This window comes from Macaca mulatta, chromosome 2, assembly GCF_049350105.2.
Source record: "Macaca mulatta isolate MMU2019108-1 chromosome 2, T2T-MMU8v2.0, whole genome shotgun sequence".
Lineage (NCBI taxonomy): Eukaryota > Metazoa > Chordata > Mammalia > Primates > Cercopithecidae > Macaca > Macaca mulatta.
The window spans coordinates 130,918,030-130,945,019 of record NC_133407.1 but is presented as its reverse complement, the minus strand read 5'-3'; the positions used below and the strand labels follow the sequence as shown (position 1 = coordinate 130,945,019).

Below are 26,990 nucleotides of genomic sequence, written 5' to 3'. Positions count from 1 at the left end.
ACGACCATGCTCATTCACTTACATATTGTTTGTCTATGATTGCTTTCATGCTGCAACAAGGGTAAGTAGCTGTGACAGAGACTGGCTCACAAAACCTAAAATCTGTACTGATAGAGCTCTTAAAAGAGAAACGTTGTCAGCCTCTGGTGGATGTCAGTGGCTCCCCTATCATTACCCAGCTGTTCCTGACTGCCCTGCATGTGCTGTAGTGAAACAGACATTGGTTTGAACTATAACTGCTTAATAACTAGGAGACCCTAAATTTTCTGAGCCTCAGTTTATCTATAAAATGGAGGTTAAAAATACATATATAGCTCTCGGCTTTCGGCTCGGAGGGGGCGAAGGTGCAACTTTCTTCGGTCGTCCCGAATCCGGGTTCATCCGACACCAGCCGCCTCCACCATGCCGCCGAAGTTCGACCCCAACGAGATCAAAGTCCTATACCTGAGGTGCACCAGAGGTGAAGTCGGTGCCACTTCTGCGCTGGCCCCCAAGATCGGCCCCCTGCGTCTGTCTCCAAAAAAGGTTGGTGATGACATTGCCAAGGCAACGGGTGACTGGAAGGGCCTGAGGATTACAGTGAAACTGACCATTCAGAACAGACAGGCCCAGATTGAGGTGGTGCCTTCTGCCTCTGCCCTGATCATCAAAGCCCTCAAGGAACCACCAAGAGACAGAAAGAAACAGAAAAACATTAAACACAGTGGGAATATCACTTTTGATGAGATCGTCAACATTGCTCGACAGATGCGGCACCGATCCTTAGCCAGAGAACTCTCTGGAACCATTAAAGAGATCCTGGGCACTGCCCAGTCTGTAGGCTGTAATGTTGATGGCCGCCACCCCCATGACATCATAGATGACATCAACAGTGGTGCTGTGGAATGCCCAGCCAGTTAAGCACAAAGGAAAATATTTCAATAAAGGATCATTTGACAAAAAAAAAAATACATATATAAGCTTATTGTAAATTCATTGTAGATGCTCAATAAATGTTAATTTCCTGCCTGACCTTACTACAGTCTATGTAGGTGTCTTAAAACCAAAGACTTCTCAAACTCTGTCATGGCATTTGCCCTATGAGGCTCTGCATGATTTGCGAGGGGGCCCATCTCGTTTCCATCACTCTACTTCTCAGGCCCCAGGAACCTGACACTCCATATTCTGTTCAGGTTCTCAAATGCACCACACTCTTTTCTGTCCCTCCACCTTTATACATAGCATTCTGTTGTCTTAAGATACTTTTCTCCCTCTCTTAATCTTGATCTACTTGCCATCTTCTGGACTGCCCTTCAGACTCTAGCTTAAATGTCTCTGCCTATGAGAGGCCCTCCCTCACCACCTAGTGTAATATGGGTCTTGTCCCACTACTCACATAGGACCTAGCATTTTCCTCCCCTTCATAACTATTATCATGGTTTGCAGTTTTAGATATATAGAACCTTTTTGCCGAATTTTAAAATCTTTCTTGCTGGCTTAGCTACTGACTACAAGCACAGGGCCCATAGTAGGCCCTGAAGAATATATATATTAAATTAATAATTCTTTTTATTGAGCAATCTTGCAATATTTTTATTTCATTAAGGGGAGTCATTATCATGTTGAAGAAAAAGCTAAATTTGTTAGACTGACAACGTACAGGCTGCATAATTTGACACAAGTTGTTTTTACCCCTCTGAGTCTTGGTGTTCTCTTCTGCGAAAGGGAGGTAGGTGATACCTGTCTCACAAGTGTATGGCAGAGTTGGCTGTGGTAATGAACATGAAGAGACTAAGCCAGCACTCATTATAGGGCTTCTCTAGGTTTGCTGGCTCAGAAGGATATTTGACAGTAGAGAAAGCTGTGACCCCTTGATTCTCCCAGATCTTCACCTCAATCTGGGGATGATTGTACCCACCTCCTGTGATACTCATGTGTTAAATGTGTTAGTACACATACAATAATTAGAATACTGAATACAACCTGCTAAATGCTTTAGTAACATTAATTATGGTTGTATTTGTGATTGCTATTCATATATCAACTCTTAAGGACCATGGACACTTTGCCTAGAAAAGTACACATTTAGACAGCTGCGAAAAATTCACAATTCCTCTGAAACTCACAATCCTCTCCTGAATACATATGGTGTGCACTAACACTTGCCATTATCTGAAACTCATAGCCCTATCCTGAATCCATGTGCTGTGGGTTACCACTTGCCATTGGAGGTCTTGGAGGCCATATCCTGTAGGAGCAGGGTAGCCATGGGATTTAACTACTATTATCCCCCCAAAATGTTGTGTTTGTGAATTCACCTGACTGGGGAATCCCTAATGTTCATCAGATAATCAAAAGGATCCATGTTCCAAAGAAGAGGTTTAGTATTGATTTTTGTTGGTTTGTTTATTTGGGCAGTGGGGATGATGTTGACAGAAGCTTGATAAATAGCAAGGGCTGTAGCTGTTCTTTTTTCAAAGTTTGGTTTTTACTTTTAATTGTGGACTAAAATCTGCAGCTAGAGTGTGTTTTGCAAAGCAAAACACCCACAGACATTTGAAAAACTTGCACGTGGACTGCCCGACCACCTGCACAGCTGCCAGCGCAAACTTGCCTTGGGATCAGCTGTCTGGGATCTGGGGACCTGGGCCCTGTATCTGGCACTTCAGCTTCCTCATTAGATGATCTTTACTTTTGTGAAACAGTAAATAGCAACCCTCATAATTGTCACCCGAGAATTAGAAAAAGCCTCGGTTCCCAAAAGCACTTGGGATCTTCCGGGAGAGTCTCTGGGTACTTAAATAGACCTAACACTGAATTCTTAAAAAAAAAAAAAATTCTCTTTGCCAGGGGGCTGGGGGAAGATAATTAAAAGTTACTGTTGATAACGTCATGGAACAGCAGTTAGTAGTTGTAAAATGAATGAACATGTGAGGCACACATTGACAATTTGACATGCTTTATAAATGCTAAATAATAATAATGATGTCACGAGGCTTTCATTTTTAAACTATCTTAATTTCATTCCCAGTTTGAGATTGCACATTACAGTAGTTAATTATAGAAATTGGCCCAGAGTTAAACCTTAAATCAGATTTCCATTAAAGTGCATGACTGCAGCAAATTACTTTACAGTAGGAGAGAAGGCGAGAATAGCATAATCTCTGGTTGAGTAGCATCTTCTCACCACCCAGGGTGGTGACTTCCCTCTTAGGGTGCTGTGGTATATCGTGTGTCCTAAACAATCCCATTTCCCTGAGCTAAGCAGCCTGCGTATTTCTAGGTCTTGTTGCTCTTCTTGTAGAAATCTCAATTACTTTGTTAGTATTGGTCATACTCTTTCTGCTCCTCTATCTTCCTCATGACTTCTCACTCTCCCTTTTGCATTTTCTCTCTCTCTCTTATTCTTTTGCATTCTCTCATGGCTTCTCTTACTACTTCTTGTTCACTCATTCTCTTTCTCACTCTCTTTCTCTCTCTCTCTCTCTCTTTCTCTCACCCCCATGCTCTCTCATGGTTGTTCTGTATTTCTCATTGTCTCTCATGCACTCAATCTCCTCTGTCCTTCTGTTCCCCTCCTATAACTTCTCTTCTGCCTTTCAAGGAGGCTACTTTCAAGACTTGCCTCCACCCAGTTCTAAAGAAGGAAGAGGCTAGGCCTGGCGGCTCACACCTATAATCCCAACACTTTGGGAGGCCAAGGCAGGAGGATCAGTAGAGGTCAGGAGTTCAAGACAGCTGGCCAACATGTCAAAACCACGTCTCTACTAATAATACAAAAACTAGCCAGGTGTGGTGGCAGGGGCCTGTAGTCCCAGCTACTTGGGAGGCTGAGGTATGAGAACCCGGGAGGCGGAGGTTGCAATGACTCAAGACTGCACCACTGCACTCCAGCCTGGGCAACACAGTGAAAATGTGTCTCAAAAAACAAATAAATAAAATAAAAAGGAAGAAATAAGAGGATCCAAGTTCCCATCCCTGGCCTCTGGCACCTGACAATCTCGGCCTCACCTGTATTATCTTAAGTTACTTCACCATTCAACCATTAGTTCCTCAATAAACTAAGTTGGGTGACATATCTGCCTTTATCCTGGCTGCTCCCTTTATCTCAGATCCTGCTCTTTTTTTTCTTCTTGTCTACCAGACCGTCACCTCTTCCAAAAATCCTCTGTCATATCAGCAGCCTGCATCACTGCCTCTGCGCTGGTCTTGGCTATGTGAGACCATCTGTAGACCCTGTATTGTCATTGCCAGTTAATTGGTCTGGCTCTCAAACTAGTCTTTGAATTCTTCCCTGAGGACAGTGATGATATTTTATCCTTCTCCATATCCCAAGAACTTAATTCTGTACCTGGTACAAAGGAGATGTTCATCAGGTGTCTGTTGAAATTAATTCATTCATTGTTAAACCATTATTCGTACATGATTATGCCATGTCATGGACTGTGCTGGTTACTGATCATTAAAAAATGGAAAAATACATAATCTTTGTCTTAGAGAAGCACAAAGATGATCCAAACACAGGAGTTGCATCTTGGGGTTGGGGAGAGGAAGGTAAGAGGAGAATCAAGTACATTGGAGAACAACAGCTATTCATTTCTCAGTAAGTCTAACAAAGCCATTTATTCCTCTGCAGTTAGAAAAGAAGGCTTTTCCTGGAGTTCAGCACCAACTAAAGTAGTTGAATTTTAGGCACAAGTGGTTGTATGAAGAGTGTCTATTTTTAACGTCGGACTCTTAATTAAACACGAGATACTGATACATGAGAGACTTATGGGAACTGATGCCAATTGAGGCAACACTGATTCACAGCTCCTGTTTGACATTTACTCCAGGGACTCACCCACTAAGTAGAGTTGAATCACAGGGTCTCAAGCCCCTTCTGTCCTTTTCACTCCTATCCCTCACTCCTGCCTGTTTAGGTGAATTCACATAAGAGTATCATGTGAACTATAATCTATAAAATGATCATAAAGCTTTAGATGGGTTAAACAGAGTCAGTGATTCTAATTTCATGAGAATTCCCTGAGAAGTTGACATCCGAACTTGTCCTTAAGGAACGTGCAGGCCGGAACATGGCAGAGGCATGCAGGTGCCAATGTGTGTTTTACTAGAATGCCAAGTTCCTCTGCACAAACCTTACTGAGCCTCAGCAGGTCCTGAGTTTCTATCACGGACCCCGTGGAGTCATTCTTGCTCCTGAATGTTTTTCTTCTATTGTTCTGGCAAGTTCCTCTCCATCCCACAGTTATTTGGAAACTGCTGCTGTACCAAGTCTCAATACTAACAGCATTTAATAGCTGTCATTAGAAAGCAAGCTTCTGCTTACCAGTCGGCCTGCTGTGAATGGTAATGGGAGATTTCTTTTTTGGGAGTAGCCCCAATCTCTAATTGGTTTGAAAAATATTGTTCATTTCTTTGATTCTTAAGACATTACCTTTTTGTTGAACTTCAATAAGTTTGTATTTCCATTATATTTAAATTCAGCATGAGCTGCAGTCTACTGAAAAAGGTTTTCTTACTTGCTCTCTAGGTAACCTGCCCACTTTCATCACTGCTTGCTGAATAAATGCATGTGTAAATATCCATTAAGTACATTTAAAGCCATGTGGTAAACATTTCACATGTATTATCTCATTTAGGCCTTTCAGCATCCTGTGGGCTAGGTCCTCTTTTTATTCCTGTGATACAGATGAGGAAATGTTCAAGAGAGGTTCTGTAAGTTGCCCAAGGTCCCAGCCCTAGCAACTGACATCAATGAACAAATCAGTAGGCAATCTAGGGGGCTGACTTTGGGCCTGGCCACAGCCACATGACAGCTGTGTGACCTTGGGACAATATTCCCTGAATGTACCCGATGGCTTTCTCAGCTAGAGAGTCAACCTTCACCGTACCTTATGAATAGGGTTCTGGAAAGGCTCACTATAAAAATAAGGATTTGTGTAATCCACTTTCTAAACAGTTAAATGCTATACAAATGTAAGATATTCTCTTCTCATATGTTTAGTGTAGGTAATTTAACACACTGAAATAATGGGATTTTTATGCAGCACATATATATATGCTTTACAATTAGTGTGGCATAATTTAATTGTGACTCTATTGTTGGAATTTTGATGCCTCCAGCTTGATGAATAGCCATTTTTCTGTGGGTGTTATCAATTAATCTAGGTAATGAATTCTCTTCATTATCTCGTTCTTCATGTTAATTATACAGGATTTTCTGATGCCTATTTATCAAGTCAGGACAAGTAGAGTTTGTTTGTTGATTTTTTTTTTTTTTTTTGGCCCACATGCCTTTGAATATGGAATATGTACAAGCAAGTTAACATGACGGGTTTACATTTACATTTCTGAGAAGCTCCAGTCAGTAGCTTGACTTTCCTTACATTGTTACTTATGCTATAAGCTTGCATCTCCTTATTTCAAGAGTCTTTTTCTTAATCAAAAAGGTTACTGTCTAAGATAATTAAACTATCTCTGATTTTTGAGAACATAACTTCTAGCATATCAAAGAGGTTTTAAGGAAGCATGAAAACATTTGAATCTTTTTTACCTTTTAATACAAAACAATAAATGGTTTCTAATTTTGAAATATTGTGTGAGGCACCATGACATATAAAAATGTAATTGTAAATCAGGAAGAAAAAAGCCTAAGTGCAAGAAATTTTAAATGATACTACTTATAAAAAGAATAGACAATATTTTCAAAAAAAAAGAAGACATTGTATAATAGACAAATGAATGATGATTAAATTCATTTTGAGTTCAAAAGAGTGATTGATGGGAAAATTTGGTAATGTTATGTTGTGATATTTATTAATTCATTACTAATATGAGCTTGCTTAACATGTTATCAGTCTTTTTTGTATTTTGTGCTCTGTTTAAAACAAAAACAAAAAACAAGGAGTCTTATCTTAATGGTCTCTATTATTTAGCCAGTTGTTTTTGAGACTGTTGGCGATCCGCATTTTGATGGGTAACTTTTTATTTTTGATTTCAGGTTGAAGCCATCCTTGTCAATATTTTTGGTGGTATCGTCAACTGTGCCATCATTGCCAATGGGATCACCAAAGCCTGCCGGGAGCTAGAACTCAAGGTGCCCCTGGTGGTCCGGCTTGAAGGTGAGTCATGGTAGATTTCCACTGTGCCAGTACCCTCTCTCCAAGATCAGGTGACCAGCATGTTCTGGATTCACAGACTTCCTAATAGAAGGAAACACTGGATTGTATAATATGAAACAAACTCAATACAGCAGGATTTCCCTGGGCCTCTAACAAACTAATGTGGGTTGTAGCTCTCCAAGTATGGCAAGTGTTACGATTCTCCAGATATCCCAAACTTACTTCAGAGTGAAAGCCCTTTTATTTATGAATCATTTTGTGAGATTAGTGTTTGGGGAAAAACACTCTGAGAAATGTTTCTCTGAGAATTATTCGTCATAATTAAGGATCCCAAAAAACTTTGGTTTTTTGGCTTATAGTTGTCAATATTTACTTGATTTAATTGATAAATAAATTTAATAACTGAAATTTCTTGGAATTTAAAAAATAATTCTTAAAAAATAAATTGTATATTTTTATAGTATTTTTATATATCAGTATGTATTACATATTTTGTGAAAATAACTGTTTTTAAAAAGTTTTAGTAAGAATAATGATATTGTTTTACAGGTTTGTAAATCCTTTTCACATCTAGATTATCTGTATCTACATAAAATGTTATAACATGTTTTGGTTGAAGTATATGAAGAAAATCTGGCCTCAGAGACATACATATTTAAAAAAAAAAAAAAAAACAGAGTAGTTTTGTCTGTCTGTGTGTTTGTTTGTTTGTTTGTTGCCCAGGCTGGTCTTGAACTCCTGGCTTCAAGTGATCCTCCTGCCTCAGCCTCCCAAAATGTTGGGATTATAGGCTTAAGCCACCACACCCAGCCAGGGGGAGTTTTTAATGCTCTTTTCATATAGTTTTGAATATTCTTTGGTATTACACTAAAAGTCTATAGCTTATAGTTTATTGAAAATTAGTGTCCATGTGAAATCTGAAACTATCTCGATGAATTTTTCATATTCCATTAAAAGCCATTGATCTGTCTTACACATTAAGTGAGTTTTATCCATGTATGGTTCAAAATCATTCATTGATTATCCAGAAATTTGTGATTATGCAGATCTTCCAAAGGTTGTCTCATTTCAATGTACAATATCAAAAAAAAAAAATCACATGCATTAATATTACCCCCATCATATCAGAAAAGCTTTTTATTAGGAAGCTGTTAAGTTCACAGGGCAGGTGCACATTGTCTAGAATTTGAATTTCACTTTATAGTGCAAATTTTATCAACCACAAGACAGTTAAGTTGTTTTCCTTGATGGGACAGACTCACTTCACTCATGTTTAAGAAAATGTCTGCCAACTAACCAACTCAGAGCAACTATAGTGTGTCAGTCTTTATTCCAAGAAATTTCATGGAATTACAGCATTTCATGGAAAAGCCAGCAGTTTAGCTTGATACCCAGACGATTGCACAAACACTTTTCCTCACAACAGTTCAGGATGCTGCAGAAGTGCTTTATGTGTGTTTATCATTTGGTCACAAAGAGAATCAAAAAGATGTGTACTCAAGGGTTGAGGTTTAGTGAAATAATTTTTTTTTTCTGTACTGTGAGTGTGTGGTAGTAAAAAGTACTATGATCAGTCGGGGTAGTGGTGCATGCCTCTAGTCCCAGCCAATGAGGAAACTGAGGCAGGAGGATTGCTTGAGCCCAGGAGTTCAAGGCTGCAGTGAGCTATGATCATGCCACTATACTCCAGCCTGGGCAACTTAGCAAGACCCCATCTCAAAAAAAAGTACAATGATTACTAGCAAAGTATGGTGCCACTGCCTTGATTCCATGATAACATGCCAGCAGTTTTGCCTACCATTACTTTTGACCTATCAGTACAAATGTCAACATAGTATTCTCTTATTGTTGTTATTACTACCACTATTACTATGAAAGCGGTTTTTACCTTAAGGAGCTCCCCGCAACCCCGTCTAAAGTGTGTTAGGACGTTTTCTCTAAGGTGAGGCAGTTGATGTCTAACATGGGATAAATTCAATTACTCACGTTATCCTAGGGGTAAAATGAAAACCCAAAGGGCCAAATATAGTAGATTATTTACCTGGAAATTAATATATTAGATCTAAGAAAGCTAGCCTAACTAATACTTTGATCAGGTCCTGTGAGCCTTTGTCTAATGTTTACGTGTGGTAAAGTTTAAGCATTAAGAAGTGTTTTTTAGACAATGGAGCAGATTTGAGGCTTGATGGCAGCGTGGGCTTCCCTCAGTGTCTTACTTGGTTTAAGTTGATGATGATGAACTGAACACCAGGAGGAAGGGGGATCTGCAGGGAAAATGGGGAGAGGATGTGAGTGATGAGGCAGGAGAGGTGAAATATGTCACTGTGAAGTGAAACTGGTCCCAGTACGGACACGTCCACAGGGGACAGTGAAGGAGGAAGGAGATGCAGAGGTAAGTGGGCACTGGTGAGACAGAGAGCAAAGTGATGAACAGGACATGCAGAAAATAGAGACCTGGAGAGTAGGAAGAGAAAGGACAATGAGAATCAAACATACAGAAGAGCAGGGGCATGCACTGACAAAAACATCAGACCCTCCTCCAAGAGCCATGTCTCCAATGACAGCAGCATGAGAATGACCTCGGAGAGGCTGGGGGTGGAGGTGGGAAACAGGTCCGTCTTACCTTGCAAGGGGACAGGGCTTGAATAAAGAACAGAAGATGGAATATTAACTCTGTACAGAGCATACGTTGGAAACAAGCACTGGAGAGAATGCCTAAATCCAGAAAAGTGCAAAGAGGCCAGGGGACATCATCAGACACAGAACGGGACCCTGGCTCGGATCTGCATTCACCCTGCCTAGAACAATTAATTCCACCACTCAGCCAGGGGCCCCTGTTCTCCACGTATTCTGGGTGTTAGCGGCAAACCTTGGGCTCTAATACGCCGAATAAAAATGTTTTCAAAGCTACTCAGCCCAGAGTCAATCTACCGAGGCTGCCTTTTTGATAGGAGGTAAAGGCATTATCACTGCTCTCATTTCTTTGTCTTAGAACCTAGCATAACTGAAGACTTGAAGAATGAATAGCCACCAAGCATATGGGACACAGCTGAAAACTCTGTGACTGCGTCTGAACTCTTTAATACCCATAGGTTTCTTTCTCTCCTCCAGCAGACCAAAGGATCACATACCATCCTGTAGCAAATAGGAGTGCAAACTGTGACCTTCTTAGCATACCGAGTCCATGCTGAAAAGGACACGATTTGTACTCTTCTATTTGTGGCTCCAATTTGTCTGTATTTCAGAATCCAGGATAAGAAAGTGTCCACCCAGAGGAGGTACAGTGCCTAGTCAAGAAAGCGAAAGACACAGAATGTGTTTATAGTCACAACAACTTTAGAGAGAGTTTAGGGAATGTTAGAGAGATTGGTAAGAATGAAGGGGGTGGGATAATTGTTTTTAAAGATATTTGGCAAAAGAAAGACAAAATGTTTATGTTGCTGAAACAAACCTTTTGGTATTGGGTGGAAAATAAAATTGAGAAGATTTGGCTAAGAGAAACGGGATCCAGTCTACAAATTATCTGGAGGTTTATTATTAGTATATTAAGAGCTCAACTTGGAATCATAATGCACACCTGAGAAACAAGCAAATTTCTCTTCAGAAATATCTGAGACATAGAAGTTTCCTCCAGATTTAAATGGGACAGTAATAAAGAAAAATGAATTCTTAAAAAAATTATTATATGATGTTGGTGGATTCTGATAAAGAACTATAAAACCACTGAAAACATTTTGTATACTGTGTTTGGTTGGCCAAAACGCTTTGTACACTGACTGTATAGAGCTGTCAATAAATGCACATTTCTCAACAGTTTCATGGGTTGGGCCAAGTTAACTGTCTAGGTAATTTTTGTGCCAAGTTTTGTATACATTTCAAAAAGGAAAAAAAGAAAACCTCATTTCAGGTAATTTGTTCTTTATTCATACCAGAAACAATTGGTTGCAAAGGCTGAATTTCCCCCAAATATGTAGCTGTTCATTTCACCCAAGAGTCTTTTGAATAAAAATAATCCTCTGTCTCAGTTGGTGAGTTCTATTCTGATAAGGCAAGTAAATACATGTAATTATAAAGTTACCATTTTCAAAGAGGAGAATAATCCTTTCCTGATCCACTGGTAAAACAGCTTGTAATTATTATACAGCTGAGAACAAAGTTTTGTCCACAAAATCCTACTACATCAAGCCTGATTTGATTGATTAAGACTTTTCTCATCAGGATATTTTTAATACATTGTGGGAGGGCAACAGAATCTTTAAACTGTGGGCTACATGTTAGAGAGACTTATGGCAAGGATCCTGGATCTTCTGAATGGTCACAGAACAAACAAGAAGGCCACTTACTGTATTCACAGGAAATAGATACTAGTAACAAAATGTGCCATTGGGTTTTGAAATGTCTGCTATCTGGGTCACTGAAAATCTCACAGTTCTTCAGACTGTTGTAAACATGTGGCAGCATGCCTGAAACTTAGAAAGCACTTAATAAATATTAGCAATAGAAATTATTTACCATTGTAATTCAGTCTCTGGTAACATTTTTCCATCACGTCTCATTTTTAGTGTCACTTGGCTTTGTAATAGCTACTGGGATGACGAAGACCCTTTTTACCTCACTCTCCCTAGCTAGACAATGGTGTGTGTTCTGGGAGTCTGAGCCAATTTTAATATTGATACGAATAAAGAACCTTGAGAAATTCATCCATCAAAACAGAGTATAGTGTAATGTCAGGTCAAATAGAAACTACCACTAAAAGTGTCCAAAATGTTCCCATCTGTTTGTACCACTTTATCTTTCTTTGTCCTTGCAGACAATGAAGACTTGCTCTATTTAGAAACAACAGAAGGAACCAAATCATACTCTAAGGTTGGATAAACTACAACTAAACGTAGAGAAAATTGTGGGAGAATAAGAATTTATGTTTTGACGTAGAGGAAAGCAAGTGAAAAATTTAGATGGAAGATAAAAGACATTTCCCAAAGGTCCCTGTCATTGGCAACTTTTTCTCCACTGGAAGTACTGAGAACCACTATTTGTGACAAGATATTTTTGTTTTGGTTGTTTTTCATTTTCACTGAGCTGTCCCTGCAGAAAAGCAGTTTCCTGTGCAGCCAGTTCTGCATGTGGTTTATGAAGGGCCTTTAAAAGGAGCGTAACTTCTCCTTTTGTCTGTCACATCTCTCCTTGGATGGTCCCCTGTATTCACACGTCTTTCCCTACATGCATTCTATCCAGTGTTGCAGCTTCGTCTCTGATCCTCTCCCACGCTCTTATTGAGTTCCCTTTCTGACGTTCCCAAGTCCATCAACTATGCCATCATTCTCCTGGTTCACAAATTTAAATTCCTTAGATTCCCCTTGTTCTCTCATCTCCTTTCCTCTCTGCTCTTGCATCCATATCACTTTATATCTGTGGCAATTCTGCTTGGGTTTTTGGTTCTACCTAATGTCGTTAACTCGGTACCTACTCAGTTTTCCCACTCTCTTCTTTTAGCCATAACATATTGCTATAAAACCATTACTCTCTCCAGGACAGCCTTCTGATCTACCCAGGTGCTGGGCTGCAGTTTTTACCACTGTTATGACCCCAGTACCAACTCTCAGGTATGCATGATGACTTACTTGATGACTGACTTTTGATCCTCTACTCACTCCTTCCTTCTTCCTTTGCATTGATTCAAATCTTACCTATCCTCCAGACTCAACTTGAAAATTCTCCTTTTATACTACTTTGCTAACTCACATCTCTAAATCTACTATAACTATAATAGTCCATGTTGAATAAGCATAAAAGTGGGTAGTGCCAATGAAAGTGAGCAAAGCTACTCTAGACACAGACTTTAATGGAAACATTATCAGGAGTCTGTATTTCCTTAGTCTAAAAAGCATTGCCTTGATTTGCATTTAGTTCCCTTTATGGATAATACCTTCTCCAAATTTCTGCATTGTTTCACCTATGATAAGTGCCAAGAGTACAGTTATAACAGAATGCTTCATCTTCCCTTTGTTTATTATGCATGGCCAATACAATGTTGGGATAGGTCTTGTCTTGCTATGGGGCTCCTGCATTCGCAGAAATCACACATATGAATATTAGTGAGTATCCCTGGTAGTTTCACGTTGAGTGTGAGAGCCTGTACCTATCCGAGGACGTTTATCACATGATGCCAATTTCCACAAGAAGAAGAAAAGGACACCAGCTAGGACTCCAGAAATGTCCAAAGCTCTCTTCCTTTTTCTCTCTTGATAAAGATCCCAGGTTCTTATAATAAGAGAGGAGCTATAATAGTGGAAAGAGGGTAGTGGCTGAGAAAGGTCACTATGTGTATTTTTCTTTACATAAATTTGGGAGACAGTGCCCTCTTTGATCTCATCCCGAGCTATCACATTCAATTCCTTCATGATCCAGTGGACATTGTGAAGTTATCAATATTTCTGAAGATTCAGCAAACGAGTCTGGTGGCTGTCTGGGATCCCCTGATGGCTACTTCTACTAAGATAGAAGCAGTTCCTATTAGCAGGTAACACTTGTTACCGTTTTATAGATATCATCTTATATTGTTAATTTTTTCCATTTTATTTTCCCAGCCATCTAGTAACTGACATATTTTTTTACATCTCTCTTGATCCTCTTTAATGCCTAAAGCTCATTGACCTGCACATGGTATTTACTAATATACTAATTAACTAATTAAAAAACCACAGGCATAAACCTTGGAAGTACATTTACTTAAAAGATGCAAATCTGAACATCTAACAAATTTAGAAATGTCAAAGCTGCTTCTTAGTGTCTCAGGCAGACCTCTGGTGCAATCAGCAGAGACTATTAAGAAAAATAATCTTTGAATGTGGTATTTTGCATATTTCAGCATGAATATCATCTAGGTATTATAAAAATTATTTAATTCTTCTGGAATACTAAGCAGAGTATGAAAATAAAAGATGCACTCCTTTAAATCTTTTGGGAAAAGTTTAAGGCAGGGTAACTAGCCTTTCTAGAAATGTATGAATAACTAACACATTGTGGGCCGTTGTGACAACTCAGGCACAGAAAGGATCACCAGAAAGAATGGGTCAATCATAGTGTGCATTCATTTCTAGTTATTTCCAGTGACAAACAATAATATAATTTGCTAATAGAGACCTGTCCCCCTTTAAGAACAGGAGAAGAGTAGACTCTTAAAATCTGAGGGTCTCTGATCACTTTGACCCTGAAAACAGTCTGACATCAACATTTTAATCAGAAATACACCAATACTGATGCACTCATCAACTCCTTGATCAACTTTTTTTCATTGTAGCTTTGTCAGTTATTTTCCTTTTATGACTTTTATTGGGATCAATTATGCTGCATTTACACTTCTAAGAAGATGTAATTCATTGGTATGTTTTAATGTTCATATTAGGCTTTGCTGACTGGAGTGTGTGCTATTTTCATTTTTCCTTTGTGATTATTATTTCTATCAAGTCCGTATTGTGCAGATCTAAGCATGTGAGGCAGACAGTCTCAGGGAAGGAGAGAGAAAGGAGAGTGGCAGAGAGTGGAAGAAGAAAGAGATACAAAAAGAGAGGCAAGCACGGAGAACAACACAGGCGACAGCTGTTTGGGAGTCTTAATGTCAAAGGATGGGGGTATACCAGCAGGGTCAAAATATCCTTGGACTTTTTCTTGAGAAGGTCTCCAGGGAATTATGGCTCTAACACAGAGCTTGGGAAAACTGAGCTGTTCCAAGATTGATACTGTAAATGATATGGCTTGACTCTGTGTCCCCACCCACATCTCATTTTGAATTGTAATAATCCCCACGTGTTGTGGGCGGGACCCTGTGGGAGATAATTGAATCATGGGGGTGGGTTTTTCCCGTGCTGTTCTTGTGATAGTGGATAAGCCTCACAAGATCTGATAGTTTTACAAAGGGGAATTACCCTACACATGCTCTCTCTTGCCTGCCACCATGTAAGACGTCCCTTACTTTTCCACCATTATTGTGAGGCCTCCCAGCCATGTGTAACTGTGAGTCAATTAAACCCCTTTCCTTTATAAATTACCCATTGTTGGGTATGTCTTTATTAGCAGCGTGAGAACAGATTAATACAGTAAATGATGACTCAGTGGGGCTCCTTGAGTATAGTAATCTGAGTTTGTTGATGAAGTGTATAAGACTTTTGGATAGTTATCATATTAAAGTGTCTGCTACTGCTTTTACTGTAGTGGTTCTCAGAGTATGGTCCACAGAACTGACTTTCTCACTCCTTTGTGTTTTTTCTTGGTGCCTCTGAGACCTTCTGGCCTCTCAGGAAGGCCATCTTGATCCCACGGTGTTCCCTAACAGTCCAGATCCCATAGGTAGCCAATCTAATTAGCTTATCTAATAGTCACCACTCCCATTGTCCACAGCTCATCCAACCAAGCCATGGGGTTAGGGTCTTTGAAGGGGCCCAACAGACCCTTTTCCACCTGGGTTCTGATCCCAGTGAGAAATAAAGTAGACTGAGGAAACAAAAATAGTACCTTCATCACCAAAGGAAAAAGTAGTTGGAGGATGCACCTTATTGTGTGACCAACAGTGAGCTCCTTACTCTGAGCCCCAGAATTAGGCAGCTTTGTAAACCCAGTCACAGGCACCACTGGACATTAGTGTACCTTCCACCCCAGGATGGAACCTAAGGAGCAGAGGATGACCTGGACTCACTCTGAGTGGCATATCCCTAAAAGGAAGGCCAGAGGAAGGGGCGGGTCTATCCATGCCAACTTTCTCCATTCGAGTATTCAGTCAGCTCCCTACACCATCACCAATCCCAGATGGAGCCAGTGATAGGCAAAAAGAACAGGAGGGCTTACACTAATGACTGTCCCTCTGCATCGAAGGAAACATCCCCCAATGCACATCATCCGTCTTATCTGCCCCAGGAGTGGGCTGCCTTTGGTCGGGTGGCTGCCCCACTCTAGGCAGTGGTCATCCCTTCAGGAACAAGAGCCTGAAGTTGCTTCCCTGAGCAGCAGCTGTGGGTGTGGCCATTTTTATAAGGAGAGGTTTTAAAACTGGGCAGGTACCAGGACTGGCATATCCTGAGTGCTGCCTTATGGTATCAGGACACCACTGTGTGGTCTCGGGTATCTTCTGAGTGAGTAGTCAGTTCATTTCTTCCTTCCTCAATTTCCACTTGAAAGTCATATTTGATGAGCCATCAAAAAGAGTGAGCGAGCACATAGATATCAGGAGGAGACATACAGGTGATTCAGTCTGTAGCATCTTGTAGAGGCTTAGTGTGTCCCGCTAAGACTCTTCCAGAGAGCGCCACCTTGAGGCTGTCCTGAGGCAGAACTACCTACGGGGAAAGACTTCATGAGAAATGTTTTAGATGAGGGAAGACAGCTTTCATCTCATGCCACCTTCTCTTTATTGGCAGTGGCTGCCTGAGCAGTGCTGTGCCAAGAAAGATTCTGAGGCTATATCCCAGCTCAGTGGAAAAAGAGTTCTATGATCTTTCCAACCATACATGTGGGAAGGGGTGGAGGGAGTGGAGATTCGAGCCAATATTTACCATTGTCGATTCAAAGAGACCATAGGTGGGCTTTTTCTCTCCTAGAAGTATAGCTTCCCACCACTATATCAAGAGTCGGAAGTAGGGACTGCAAGCTTGGAAACACCAGATGAAGATGATTCTTGTCTTCACCTGGCCCTTTAGCACAAGGCCAGAAATTTGGATTGTATAGAGCAAAGGTCTGCAAACTTTTTCTGTAAAGAGCAGGATTTTAGGCTTTGTGATTGTATATTCCCTATTGTGATTACTCAGCTCTGCCATTCTAGTGTAGAAACAGCAATAGACGATAGGTAGAGGAATGGACATGGCTGTGCCACAGTATATCTTTTTTTACTGAAAACAGATAGTGGAACGGATTTGGCCCATGAGCTATAGCTTGCAGATTCCTGGTGTAGAGAAGAGGCCAGGAGCAAGACCTAAAATTCTGGAAAATCTTCATGTTGTCTGTGTCTAAATCTCCCTCTCCCCTAAGCTCTGAAATGTCTCATGAGAGTCAAGTAAGAATTTGGCAGGCAATATTAAGCTCTTAGAATCTGACTTCCTCCCAAGGAAAATATTAGCAATGAGGTCCACTCAGTCATTTCCCCACATAAGGACAGGATCACACTCAGTGACGCAGTGATGAGGGTGATTCCGTCTCAGGCAGTAATGGTGTACCACAGTCAGCATTTTCGACAAAAGTCTCACACTGTTAAAATTACCTTTGAAAATTTCTTAAATCATCCATAAATTAGAGTATGCATGCCTTGAAAGCTAGCAGGAAGATTCAAGGGAAGCATGAAAGGTAAATTCACATGCAGATGTCTGGGTGTATAAAACAGCCCTTCTTTAAAAGAATTGTCTTATCCTTAGCAGATGATGGCGGGTAAGCATAGAAGTGTAAGGTGTTCTTGCTTGCCAGAGGGTTCATTCCATTCTAGTTTAATATTAAGGCTCTTTTCACTTTGGTTAAGTATCTATGTTGCTTTTTTTAAGGGTTAACATAATTGAAAGCATAAGCAACTAGCATAAGCTCTCAGTGAATATGTTAAACTTGATCCTAAGCCTTGCTTGCATGATCATAGCACATACACACCATTCTTTGAAACTGTGTAGAAAAGAACCTAGCCATTGGCTTCCTGCTACTGGAGCTGGGGGCTCCTTCTGTGATGGTCCGAATAACTATCACATTCCCACCCCAAGTGTTGATTTCTTCTTACTGTGCGAGAAGAAATCATCGAGGAAATTAGGTGTGGGTACAACACAGCCACACAGAATATCTTATGTCATCTTTAATCTTCATAAAATGTTAGGGGTGCGAAGCATTTAGTTAAGATACTCATTCAAGGAGAAATATAAAGCCTCAAAGCTGCAATAACTTCCCCAGGTTGTTCAGCTACTTGGGAACAGAACCGGGTTTAAAATCTCAGCTTCTTCCTCTGCAAAATGGGAATAAAAATAGGGCAACTCTCTAAGGTTGTAAGGAGCCGATGAGTTTTTAAATAATTTGCAATAGTCCTTGGCTCAGTAAATGTTATCTATCCTTATTATCATCTAAACCCTTGTCGGTATCTCGACTGAGGCCACATGGATGGCTAATGATGTTGGCTGCCAAGCATGGTGCTAGGTATTTGGCACATATCATCTCAAACAAGTAAGAGCTGCTGACATAGCAGAAGTTTTCCCTCTGATTCTCAATGAATTATTCTGTTTCTGACACAAAATAACAAGGCAAAAGAGACATGAGAAGTTATCTAAATTTATAGGTCACCAAGAAAATGGACCTCCTCTATCTGATTGCCACTTGAAAGGAGACTAAGGGAGGAAGAGCAAGGGTACAGGAGCAGTGGACATTTGAGGAGGAATTTGCTGCTTTAGAGAATTTGGCTTATTTCCACTGAATTCCCCTCTCCCAGTGGGGGGAAAAGACTCAGTTATTTCCAGCAGAGGGGCTGAAATACTTCAGGCTTTTGAGGCCATACTGTCTGCACCACAGTGACTGACCCCTCCCATTGCAAAGCACAAGCAGCCACTGATGATCTCTAAGCAAATCAGTTTGGCTGTGTTCCACGAAAAAGTTATTTATGGATGCTGGAATTTGAATTTCATGTAATTTTCATGTATCATAAAATGTTCCTGTGATTTTTTCCCTCCCAGCTATTTAAAAATGTAAACCCTATTCTTAACTTGCAGGTGATACAAAAAGAGGCAACTGGCTGGCTTTTGCCCAAAAGCTAGAACTTGCCAGCCCTGACTCGGAGCACTAGACCAAGAATCAGACCTGTCAGGGTTAACTGGTTGTTTGATCCAAGCAATTTGTCTGACATCTCGGGGCCTCATTTTCCTCTAGTGAAAATAAGAGACTTATCCAAAAGGATGCCTAGAATTCCTTCTAGCACTTAAAGGCCAGCTGCGTGTTTATGTGGCTTTGCACTCAGATGAACCTGGGTTCAAGTCCTGGCTCAGCCTCTGACTTGCTGGGGATGTCAGGCCAGTTCCTAAGCCTCCCAGTGTTTTAGTTGCCTCCCCTGTAAAATGGGGATTAAAATGGTGTCGACTGTAGGGTTGCTCTGAGGATTAAGTTTTAAGATACTTGTGAACCTCTTAATTCATGTATCCAACAAACATTTGTTGCACCTAATGTGTACTCCGTGAGTGCTAAGTGCTGTATTCTTTTTTAAAAAACTGAATTCCTATTAAAATAATAATTTTTAAATTACTGTTTTTACGTATTTCCAGACTGGAAAATGATTTCACAGCCTTATGATAAAAGGCAGGAGGCCTTTGCACCTTGCCAACAAAATCCTGTGCCATGTGCCCACTACCTTTATTTTCTCTTGTGTGTAATAAAAGCAAAGAAGAAATTTTGATAAATTAACCTTGCATCTTTGTTTACAGCTCTCTTACTCCACCCAGTGGCAGAAAGTCACTGGTAACATGCTGAGGAGGTCACGAGTTTTTAACATTTTAATAATTATTATTTATAATATCCCCTAGTAGTAGAGCAAGATTCCATTTTAAATTCATTCCCCTTTGATTTTCCATTTTTAAGGGCTGCAGTGAGTAGATAACCATTTAACTGAATGGCTCTCAACAAGCAGATATTAAGAAGTGCCTGAGGTTCCAGCAGCATGAGTTGATCAGTTATCTGTACAGGTGGTTATTAAAAGTGTTGTCCTGAAGGCTCATTAAAAAGCAATGCAGCATTTAATAAATATTAGAACATGGCAGTAGCACCATTTAAATGTGGGAAGGAGATCAATTTCCTTTGTAATTCTGTGCACAGGCATAAACACTCTCTTTAGAACACTTAATTCCATGTCAGAGTTTAAAGCAGCTATGATAATTTCTATTTAGAAGTAAAGGCAGAGAGAGGGTTGGGGAATAGATGTCAGACACTTGGTGAATTAAGAAACTAACCTTAAATACTCAAATAATATCATTTTACAAAAAAAGGAACGCACAAACTTGTGATCATTTCCAAGCCTTCCTCTAATTCTTTTCTTCCTTTTCTTTTTCAATGACCTGGTTCCACTGTCTGCTGTTTTATTTTTATTTTATTGTATTTCATTTATATTTATTTATTTATTTATTTATTTTGAAAATAGAGACAGGGTCTCACTCTGTTGCCCAGGCTGGAGTGCAGTGGTGCAGTCACAGCTCACTGCAGCCTCGACCTCCTGGGCTCAAACGATCCTCTGACCTCAGCCTCCTGAGTAACTGGGACTACAGGCCACCATGCCCAGCTGGTTTCCTTTTAACCGCTCTTCTCTGAGTGTCCCCATCTCCCCTTCCAGTTGTTCCCTCAACAGGAAGGAGGAAGCAGCTGGTTATTAACTACCGGGGCAGGGTCAGTGGGCAGTAGAGCCATGCCTTCAAGAAGAAACCAGGTTGAATGCTGCAAAGACGTGTGCCAGCATCAGGGTACAGGCTGGTGTGTAAGGCACGTGGCAAACTCACTTTTTTCCTTTACTTTCTCTTACTCTCTACCTGTCTCTTTATTTTCATATGTCTGTTCCTTTTTGGACTATTCCCCATGCCTCTGTCTCTTGTCTCTCTCTTCATTTGTCTCTCTCTCTCTCTCTCTCTTTCTCCTCTCTGTCTCTCTCTACTCCCTTCCCCTTCTGTAACAAGTTTCTGCCTGGTCACAATGGCTCTGCATATGACCCATTTCTCATCACAGATGAGCTTTGTATTTGAACATGAGAATCCCTTCAAAAACTGCTTAGTTCTGAGCATGCCTAGTATATGCTTAATAATTAAGGCTGTAATTAAAGCGTAACTGCAAGTGTAATTAAAATTCATTTTTGTGGATCCTAGAATTATGAAGCAATTAGGCATTTTCACGCAGCACTGCAGGAGCAGCTGGGAGGAGAGAAGGGCTCTGGTTTTCTGGGGAGCTGCTCCCTCCCCTTTCTTCCCCTGGCCCTGTCCACCAGTGTTAGCCTCGAGCAAGGCCTCACTTGTCTGGGGCACCTGGAGCTGCTACAGGTTGGGAGGAGTGGTAACAGCTTGGAGTCCTCACTTAGGGCAGTGAGCACAGCCAGCTCTTCCTGGGCCCTTCCTAGCGAAAGGAGCCACTCCCAAAACCCCTGGGGAATCCTGAGAGGACCCCCCAAAAAATCCCTCCTGATTGCACCTTGAGCAGTTTGGGGTATCTATTTCAACCCTTTAGGAAAGAGTTGTTAGGACAGCAAGGAGATCTGTCAAAAAGCACCCACCCACTCCTCGTCAAGCACACTGTGTGTGGGAACCCATCTGGAGTTACCCCATCGGTCAGCACGTACTGCTAGCTAACAGATATTGGGAGGTATCTGGTGAGCAACGCTGACAAAGGAAAGTGGATGTTTGGAGGGGACGAGGGAAACATCAGTGAGCCATCCCAATAAGTCTTCATCCATGGGAAGATTTTAGAAATACCAGGTACTCTGGAAGTTCATTGTACCAGCCCCTGCTTTAGTTGGGGCATGGGGAGGTGGTGATAAGAAAGACATCCCCAAAGAAATGCCATTTAACAGATGCCTCGTGAATGAATGGTGTCAGCTCAGCAGAGAGAGGTATCAGCCCAACAGAGCTCAGGGTGGAGAGCCCAGCAAGGGCAGTGGCCCAGCACATCTGGGTGCTCATGAATTTCCAAATCATTTCTTTTCCCTTGTGAATACTGGTGCTAAGTTTGGTGCTAAAGAGGATATTAATTAAGGAACTGAATTATTTAGATTACTTGGTTGCAAGGAAGCAGAACTCATTAAAGTTATCTCAAAAAGTTAAAAGATCAAGAGCTCATTTCATCCATAAACATGCAAAGGAACTCAGGTAAAACTGAATAAGACGTTCCCTGAATAGGCGGGAACCGTGATAAAAACTAGTCTCCAGAAAGAGCAGGATCTGAGATGGAGGAAGACATCAGGAGCACCACTCCTGCACCTATCTGGAGGTCTTGGACCTGTCTTGAGATTGGAAGGTGCTCAAAAAAAGAAAGGAAGAGGGAGAAGAGCCTAGTCCATGTCTCTGCAGGAGGAGATAGAAATTTACACATGGGGCATGGTGGCTCATGCCTCTAATCCCAGACTTTGGGAGGCTGAGGTGGGTAGATCACTTGAGGTCAGGAGTTTAAGATCAGCCTGGCCAACATGGTGAGACCCTATCTCTACTAAAAATACAAAAATTGGCTGGGAGAGGTGGCCACTGCCTCTAATTTCAGCTACTCAGGAGGCTGAGGCAGGAGAATTGCTTGAACCAGGGAGTTGAAGGTTGCAGTGAGCCGAGATCACGCCACTGCACTCCAGCCTGGGTGACAGAGCAAGACTCTGTCTAAAACAAAATTTACACATGTAACTGTCATTTACCTTCTGGTCCAAAGACTGATTTGCTCCTGTGTCCATCAGGGCTTTTGCTTCACACTCTGTCATTACTCCATGAAAGCCGTGCTTATTGATTAATGTCTAAATTCCTTAGCCTGGTATCTAACACCTGCCACAGTCAAATGAATCAAAGTGCACACAGGTTGTATTAATGAAATAATAAATTTTTACATCTGCATTACTTATCTATCAGTGCTTAACAAATTACCCCAAAATTTAGCAGCTTAACAAAAAGAACAGTGATTATCTCACAGTTTCTGTGGTCAGGAATCTGGGTGTGGCTTAGGTGGATCCTCTCACTCAGGGTCTCTCACAATGCTGCAATCACAGTGTCAGCCGGGCTGTAGACATCTCAAGGCTTGACTAAGGAAGAATTTGCTTCCAAGATCACTCATATGGTTGTTGGCCGGATGCACTTCCTCCTTGGCTATTAGACCCAGAGCCTCAGTTTCTCATCAGCCATTGGCCAGAGGTTGCCCTCAGTTCCTTGCCAGGTGAGTCTCTCCAGAGGGCAGCTCAGAGCAGGGTAGTTTGCTTCATCAGAGTGAACAAAGAGTGAAAGGGAGCAAGACTGAAGCTATAGGCTTTTGTAACCTAGTCTCAGAAGTGACATTCCATCACTTTTGCCATGTTCTTATCCATTAGAAGCAAGGCTCTGCGTCCAGATCATACTCAAGGGGGACAGATTCTATAAAGATGTGACTACCAGGAGGCAGGAGTGATTGATCTTTGAAAGCCATTTCAGAAGCTGCCTTCCACAGCATTTACAAAGTCATATGTTAGTCAAAATAATGCTAGCTCCTTCTGTAACAACAGAAGAATGCAGAAATTTCAGAGTCTTAACATTATAGAAAGGTCTTTCTCATTCCCATAAGGTCTAAGAGGGTGAGTGGGTAGGATGCTTGGCTCCACAGAGTTATTAAAGTATCCAGGCTGGAGGAGTCATTGCCATCTTCAAAAAGTGACTTGGCTGGGCGCAAGGCTCATGCCTTTCATCCCAGCACTTTGGGAGGCCAAGGCAGATGGATTGCTTGAGCTTAGGAGTTCAGGACCAGCCTGGGCAATGTGGAAAAACCCCATCTCTACAAAAAATAGCTGGGCGTGGTGGTGCGTGCCTTTAGTTTCAGCTACTTAGGAGGCTGAGGTGGGAGGATCACTTGGACCCCGGAGGTTGAGGCTGCAGTGAGCTGAGATCACACCACTGCACTCCATCTTGGGTGACAGAGCGAGAGCCTGTCTCAAAAACAAAAAACAAGACAAAACACAACCAAAACCAAAAAGGTGACTTCCAGGGCTGCCCCAACTAGGAACACTCCAGAAAGCACACGAGGAAAACAGAGTATGAAGAGTCCCTTTGGAGATTGTCATGGCCATGTGACATTCCTTTGGCCAGAACTCAGTCACATGTCTCCTTCAAGATGCAAGGGGGCCTGGGAAATGTAGTTTCTGGCTGGGCAGCTGCTTTCCAGCAATAGCACTCCGCTGCAGAAGAGGTGCAGGAGTCTGTGGTGGAGAACCAGCCAGGCCTGCCACAGATACCGCACCATTTACAAAAATGCTTTTACACTCATTATTTCATTTGCTTCTCATCACAATCTGTACCATCAGCTCTACTGTCCTCATTTTACAAGCAGAGAAGCAGACTAGCATATCTTTAGAACATGCAGGGTTTATAATTACAGAGAACAGTTCAAGTCCCATCTCTGCCACTATGGAAAAGTGACTATGGAAAAGTTATTTAACTTCTCTGTGCCTCAGTTGCCTTATCTGTAAAACAGGAACAATAGGACTACTCATAGTTTTTGTAAAGATTTCATATGCTGTGTGTAAATTACTTAGCACTGTGCCTGGCATAGATAAACACTTAATGATATTAGTTCTGGGGAAGATTATGAGGATGATAGTGCTCTGTATGGAGACAAAAGTTAAGGCTCAAATAAGTTAAATGATTTACCCAAAACTACATAACAAGTACATGGCAGAGCCACGATGGGGATTTTAGGTAGCCACTTCCCACATTTTATGCTGTCACTTTCCAGAGAGGCCTTTCACCAGCTTCCTCTGTAAATACAGGAGTAGGTGAGCCTTAAGCTGAAGACGCAGTGCCAAGCGTTCGTCTTCACTGCTGCTTGGGTAGACCCAGGGTCCCGGGAGAATCAGTGCTGCATCATCTTTTCAATCCACCAGTTCCTATTTAACCCAGCATTTGTCTCTTTATACGAAACGTGCTGACCCAGTGCCTCTTTTTATTTACACTCTTTGTGGTAAGGCAAGTTCTCCAAGGCCTATATTTCAAGGTCTTTGTTTATTAATAGGCTCTGTCTTGCCAACTAGATAAAAGGACAGGAAATGATATAGCGTGAGATATTTCATTAGACACTTAAATTCTATTACATTTCTCCTACATTTCTCCTAAAGGAGTTGTTCACTCTAATAGGGCAGAAAAGCAGTTCTCATGTTAAATAGTCCCCAGGCACACCTTTGAATGAGATGACTTGGCCAGAAGATACTCCAGGTCCACCAGGAACAGTCAAGAGATTGCCATCAGAGGCTGCATTGCCCATTTTGAAGGGCTCAGCCCATTTCATTTTACAGAGTGAGGAGAAGGCAGAAATGGACATGCTGGATGCTGCCAGAGTCTTCACAGCAATGGATTTGTGGGCACAGCTAGGCAGATTCTCAGAACTTCCTTTCTCAAATCAGGTCATAGCCCAAACCCATGATGACGTCCGAGAGGGCTTTAAGACAGGTGACTTCTGGTATGGGCCAAAAACACATTAGATCCACATGGCTGCGATTATCAGCAGACATCTCAGCTTCCATCGGTAAAACATGTTCATTTCCCTCTTGCGAGCCCTTGCTTTCATCTTCATTTCTAGCTGGACCACAGCTTGAGATAAATTTCATCACATGATCTTTTCTGTCAGCGACCTTGATCAGAACCTATATTTAATTCATTTCCTAGTGAAAAGCTGTAGACAGGTGAGTCTTGTGTATCCTCGTGCAAACTTCATAAGGCGCCACCTCTAGTTTCATTCAGTGATTGTTCCCTGTTCTCCTTCTAGGAACCAACGTCCAAGAGGCCCAGAAGATACTCAGCAACAGCGGACTCCCCATTACTTCAGCCGTTGACCTGGAGGATGCAGCCAAGAAGGCTGTGGCCAGTGTGGCCAAGAAGTGATGTCTTTGTCCTGATCCGATGGAGAAAGAAAGCCTTTTTTCCATAAAAAGGGATGATTCATCATTGTGAAAGAAATGGTTATCTCATTGGGGAAGAAAAGGTGGGGGAGAAGGCAAGAATCACTGAAAAATCTTAAATCTCTGTTTTCTGGAATAAGAGGTCTAGACAGCCTAAATCTGATTTTAGTCTTTATAAAAATAATGTCTTGAGTTCTTATACTTTTCTGTCACTGCAAGGCTGCTCAGTAGGCAGTGTTTTGCAGACTTTGGGGAGCGGTCTGTGTGGCCAAATATCGTGTGTATAGGCAGACTTTGAAATCAGGTCCTGCTTCATTTACAAGAATTTTGGTGGGCATCTAATCCTACATAATGCAAAAGAAAAACAGACCATTTAAAAACTCAGACACGATTATATTTAATATATTAATTACTAAAAAGGCACAAGATTACACTGAACACATTAGCTACTAAAAAGGCACTGCTAAGACATTCAAGCAAATAGCTATTATACACTGCAGCAGATTTTACAGGTTTCTAATTCCAACATATGTTTGAAAAATCTGTGAGTGTTCTAAAATATATTTAATAATGGAAGGTCTGCATTAATATACCATCCATGTGTTTTTACCATTTGCCTTAATATTGAATATACTGTTTACCTCACTCTAAAAAGAAAACCAGAAGCCTTATTTGTGATTTTGGAGTGGAAGCTTCCATTTTTGTGTCAAAAATGAATCCTGATTCTTATGGAAATCTCTGTTATTAAGTCATTTCAAGATGAGACAACACTGAAGATCAAATTGTGTTGGGTATCAGTATCTTCTCTCCTCGTTTATCTCTTACTCCTCATCCTCCCAGAATCTATCCGTTTATGATAGAAAGATGGGAACCTTATTTGAATGTGGGGTTTTTCCATGATGTCCAATTTTGTTGTGGGAAAGGATTTGCATAAAGTTTTTGTTTAAATTTTGGTAGATTTTTATCTATACAAATTTAAATAAAATTATGTTTTGTAAGCTGAAACATTTGTGTGTATTTCTCATTTTAGTCAATTTTATTCCTCAAATAATTTTTTTTCTACAAAGACACTAGCCTTAGTGTCTTAGGTGTGTCTCTAAAATTTGATAATTTGGGTCATTCCAGGATTATTCCAGCTCCACTCAACTTTATCAGATACTCATTTCTGTGTTAGGAGATTGTTGAATGCGTAAAAGTTATACACAAGCCAGAATCCCAGGAATGTGTCTCCGATGTCTGACAGTTTAAACTGTGATGTCAGTCTGCGTAACGCAAAGGGAGATACCAGTATAAACTCCTTCCAT

At 41.0% G+C, this 26,990-nt stretch overlaps 1 protein-coding gene and 1 pseudogene across 3 annotated transcripts in view; both read left to right on the top strand.

Annotated features, from left to right (window-relative positions):
- The window catches only part of SUCLG2 (succinate-CoA ligase GDP-forming subunit beta), a 277,798-nt gene extending 251,107 nt beyond the window's left edge, over positions 1-26,691 (top strand). Inside the window, exons 11-12 of one of the 2 annotated variants that reach the window (XM_015130405.3) lie at positions 6,983-7,103; positions 25,554-26,691. In XM_015130405.3, the coding sequence (XP_014985891.1) occupies positions 6,983-7,103; positions 25,554-25,669 (237 nt within the window). In that variant the 3' untranslated portion in view covers positions 25,670-26,691. 2 annotated transcript variants of the gene reach the window in all.
- On the top strand, positions 315-948 carry LOC697585 (large ribosomal subunit protein uL11 pseudogene; annotated as a pseudogene). The gene has a single exon (XR_001442958.3). The product of XR_001442958.3 is annotated as a large ribosomal subunit protein uL11 pseudogene (transcript).
- Positions 26,692-26,990: the final 299 nt, after the last annotated feature.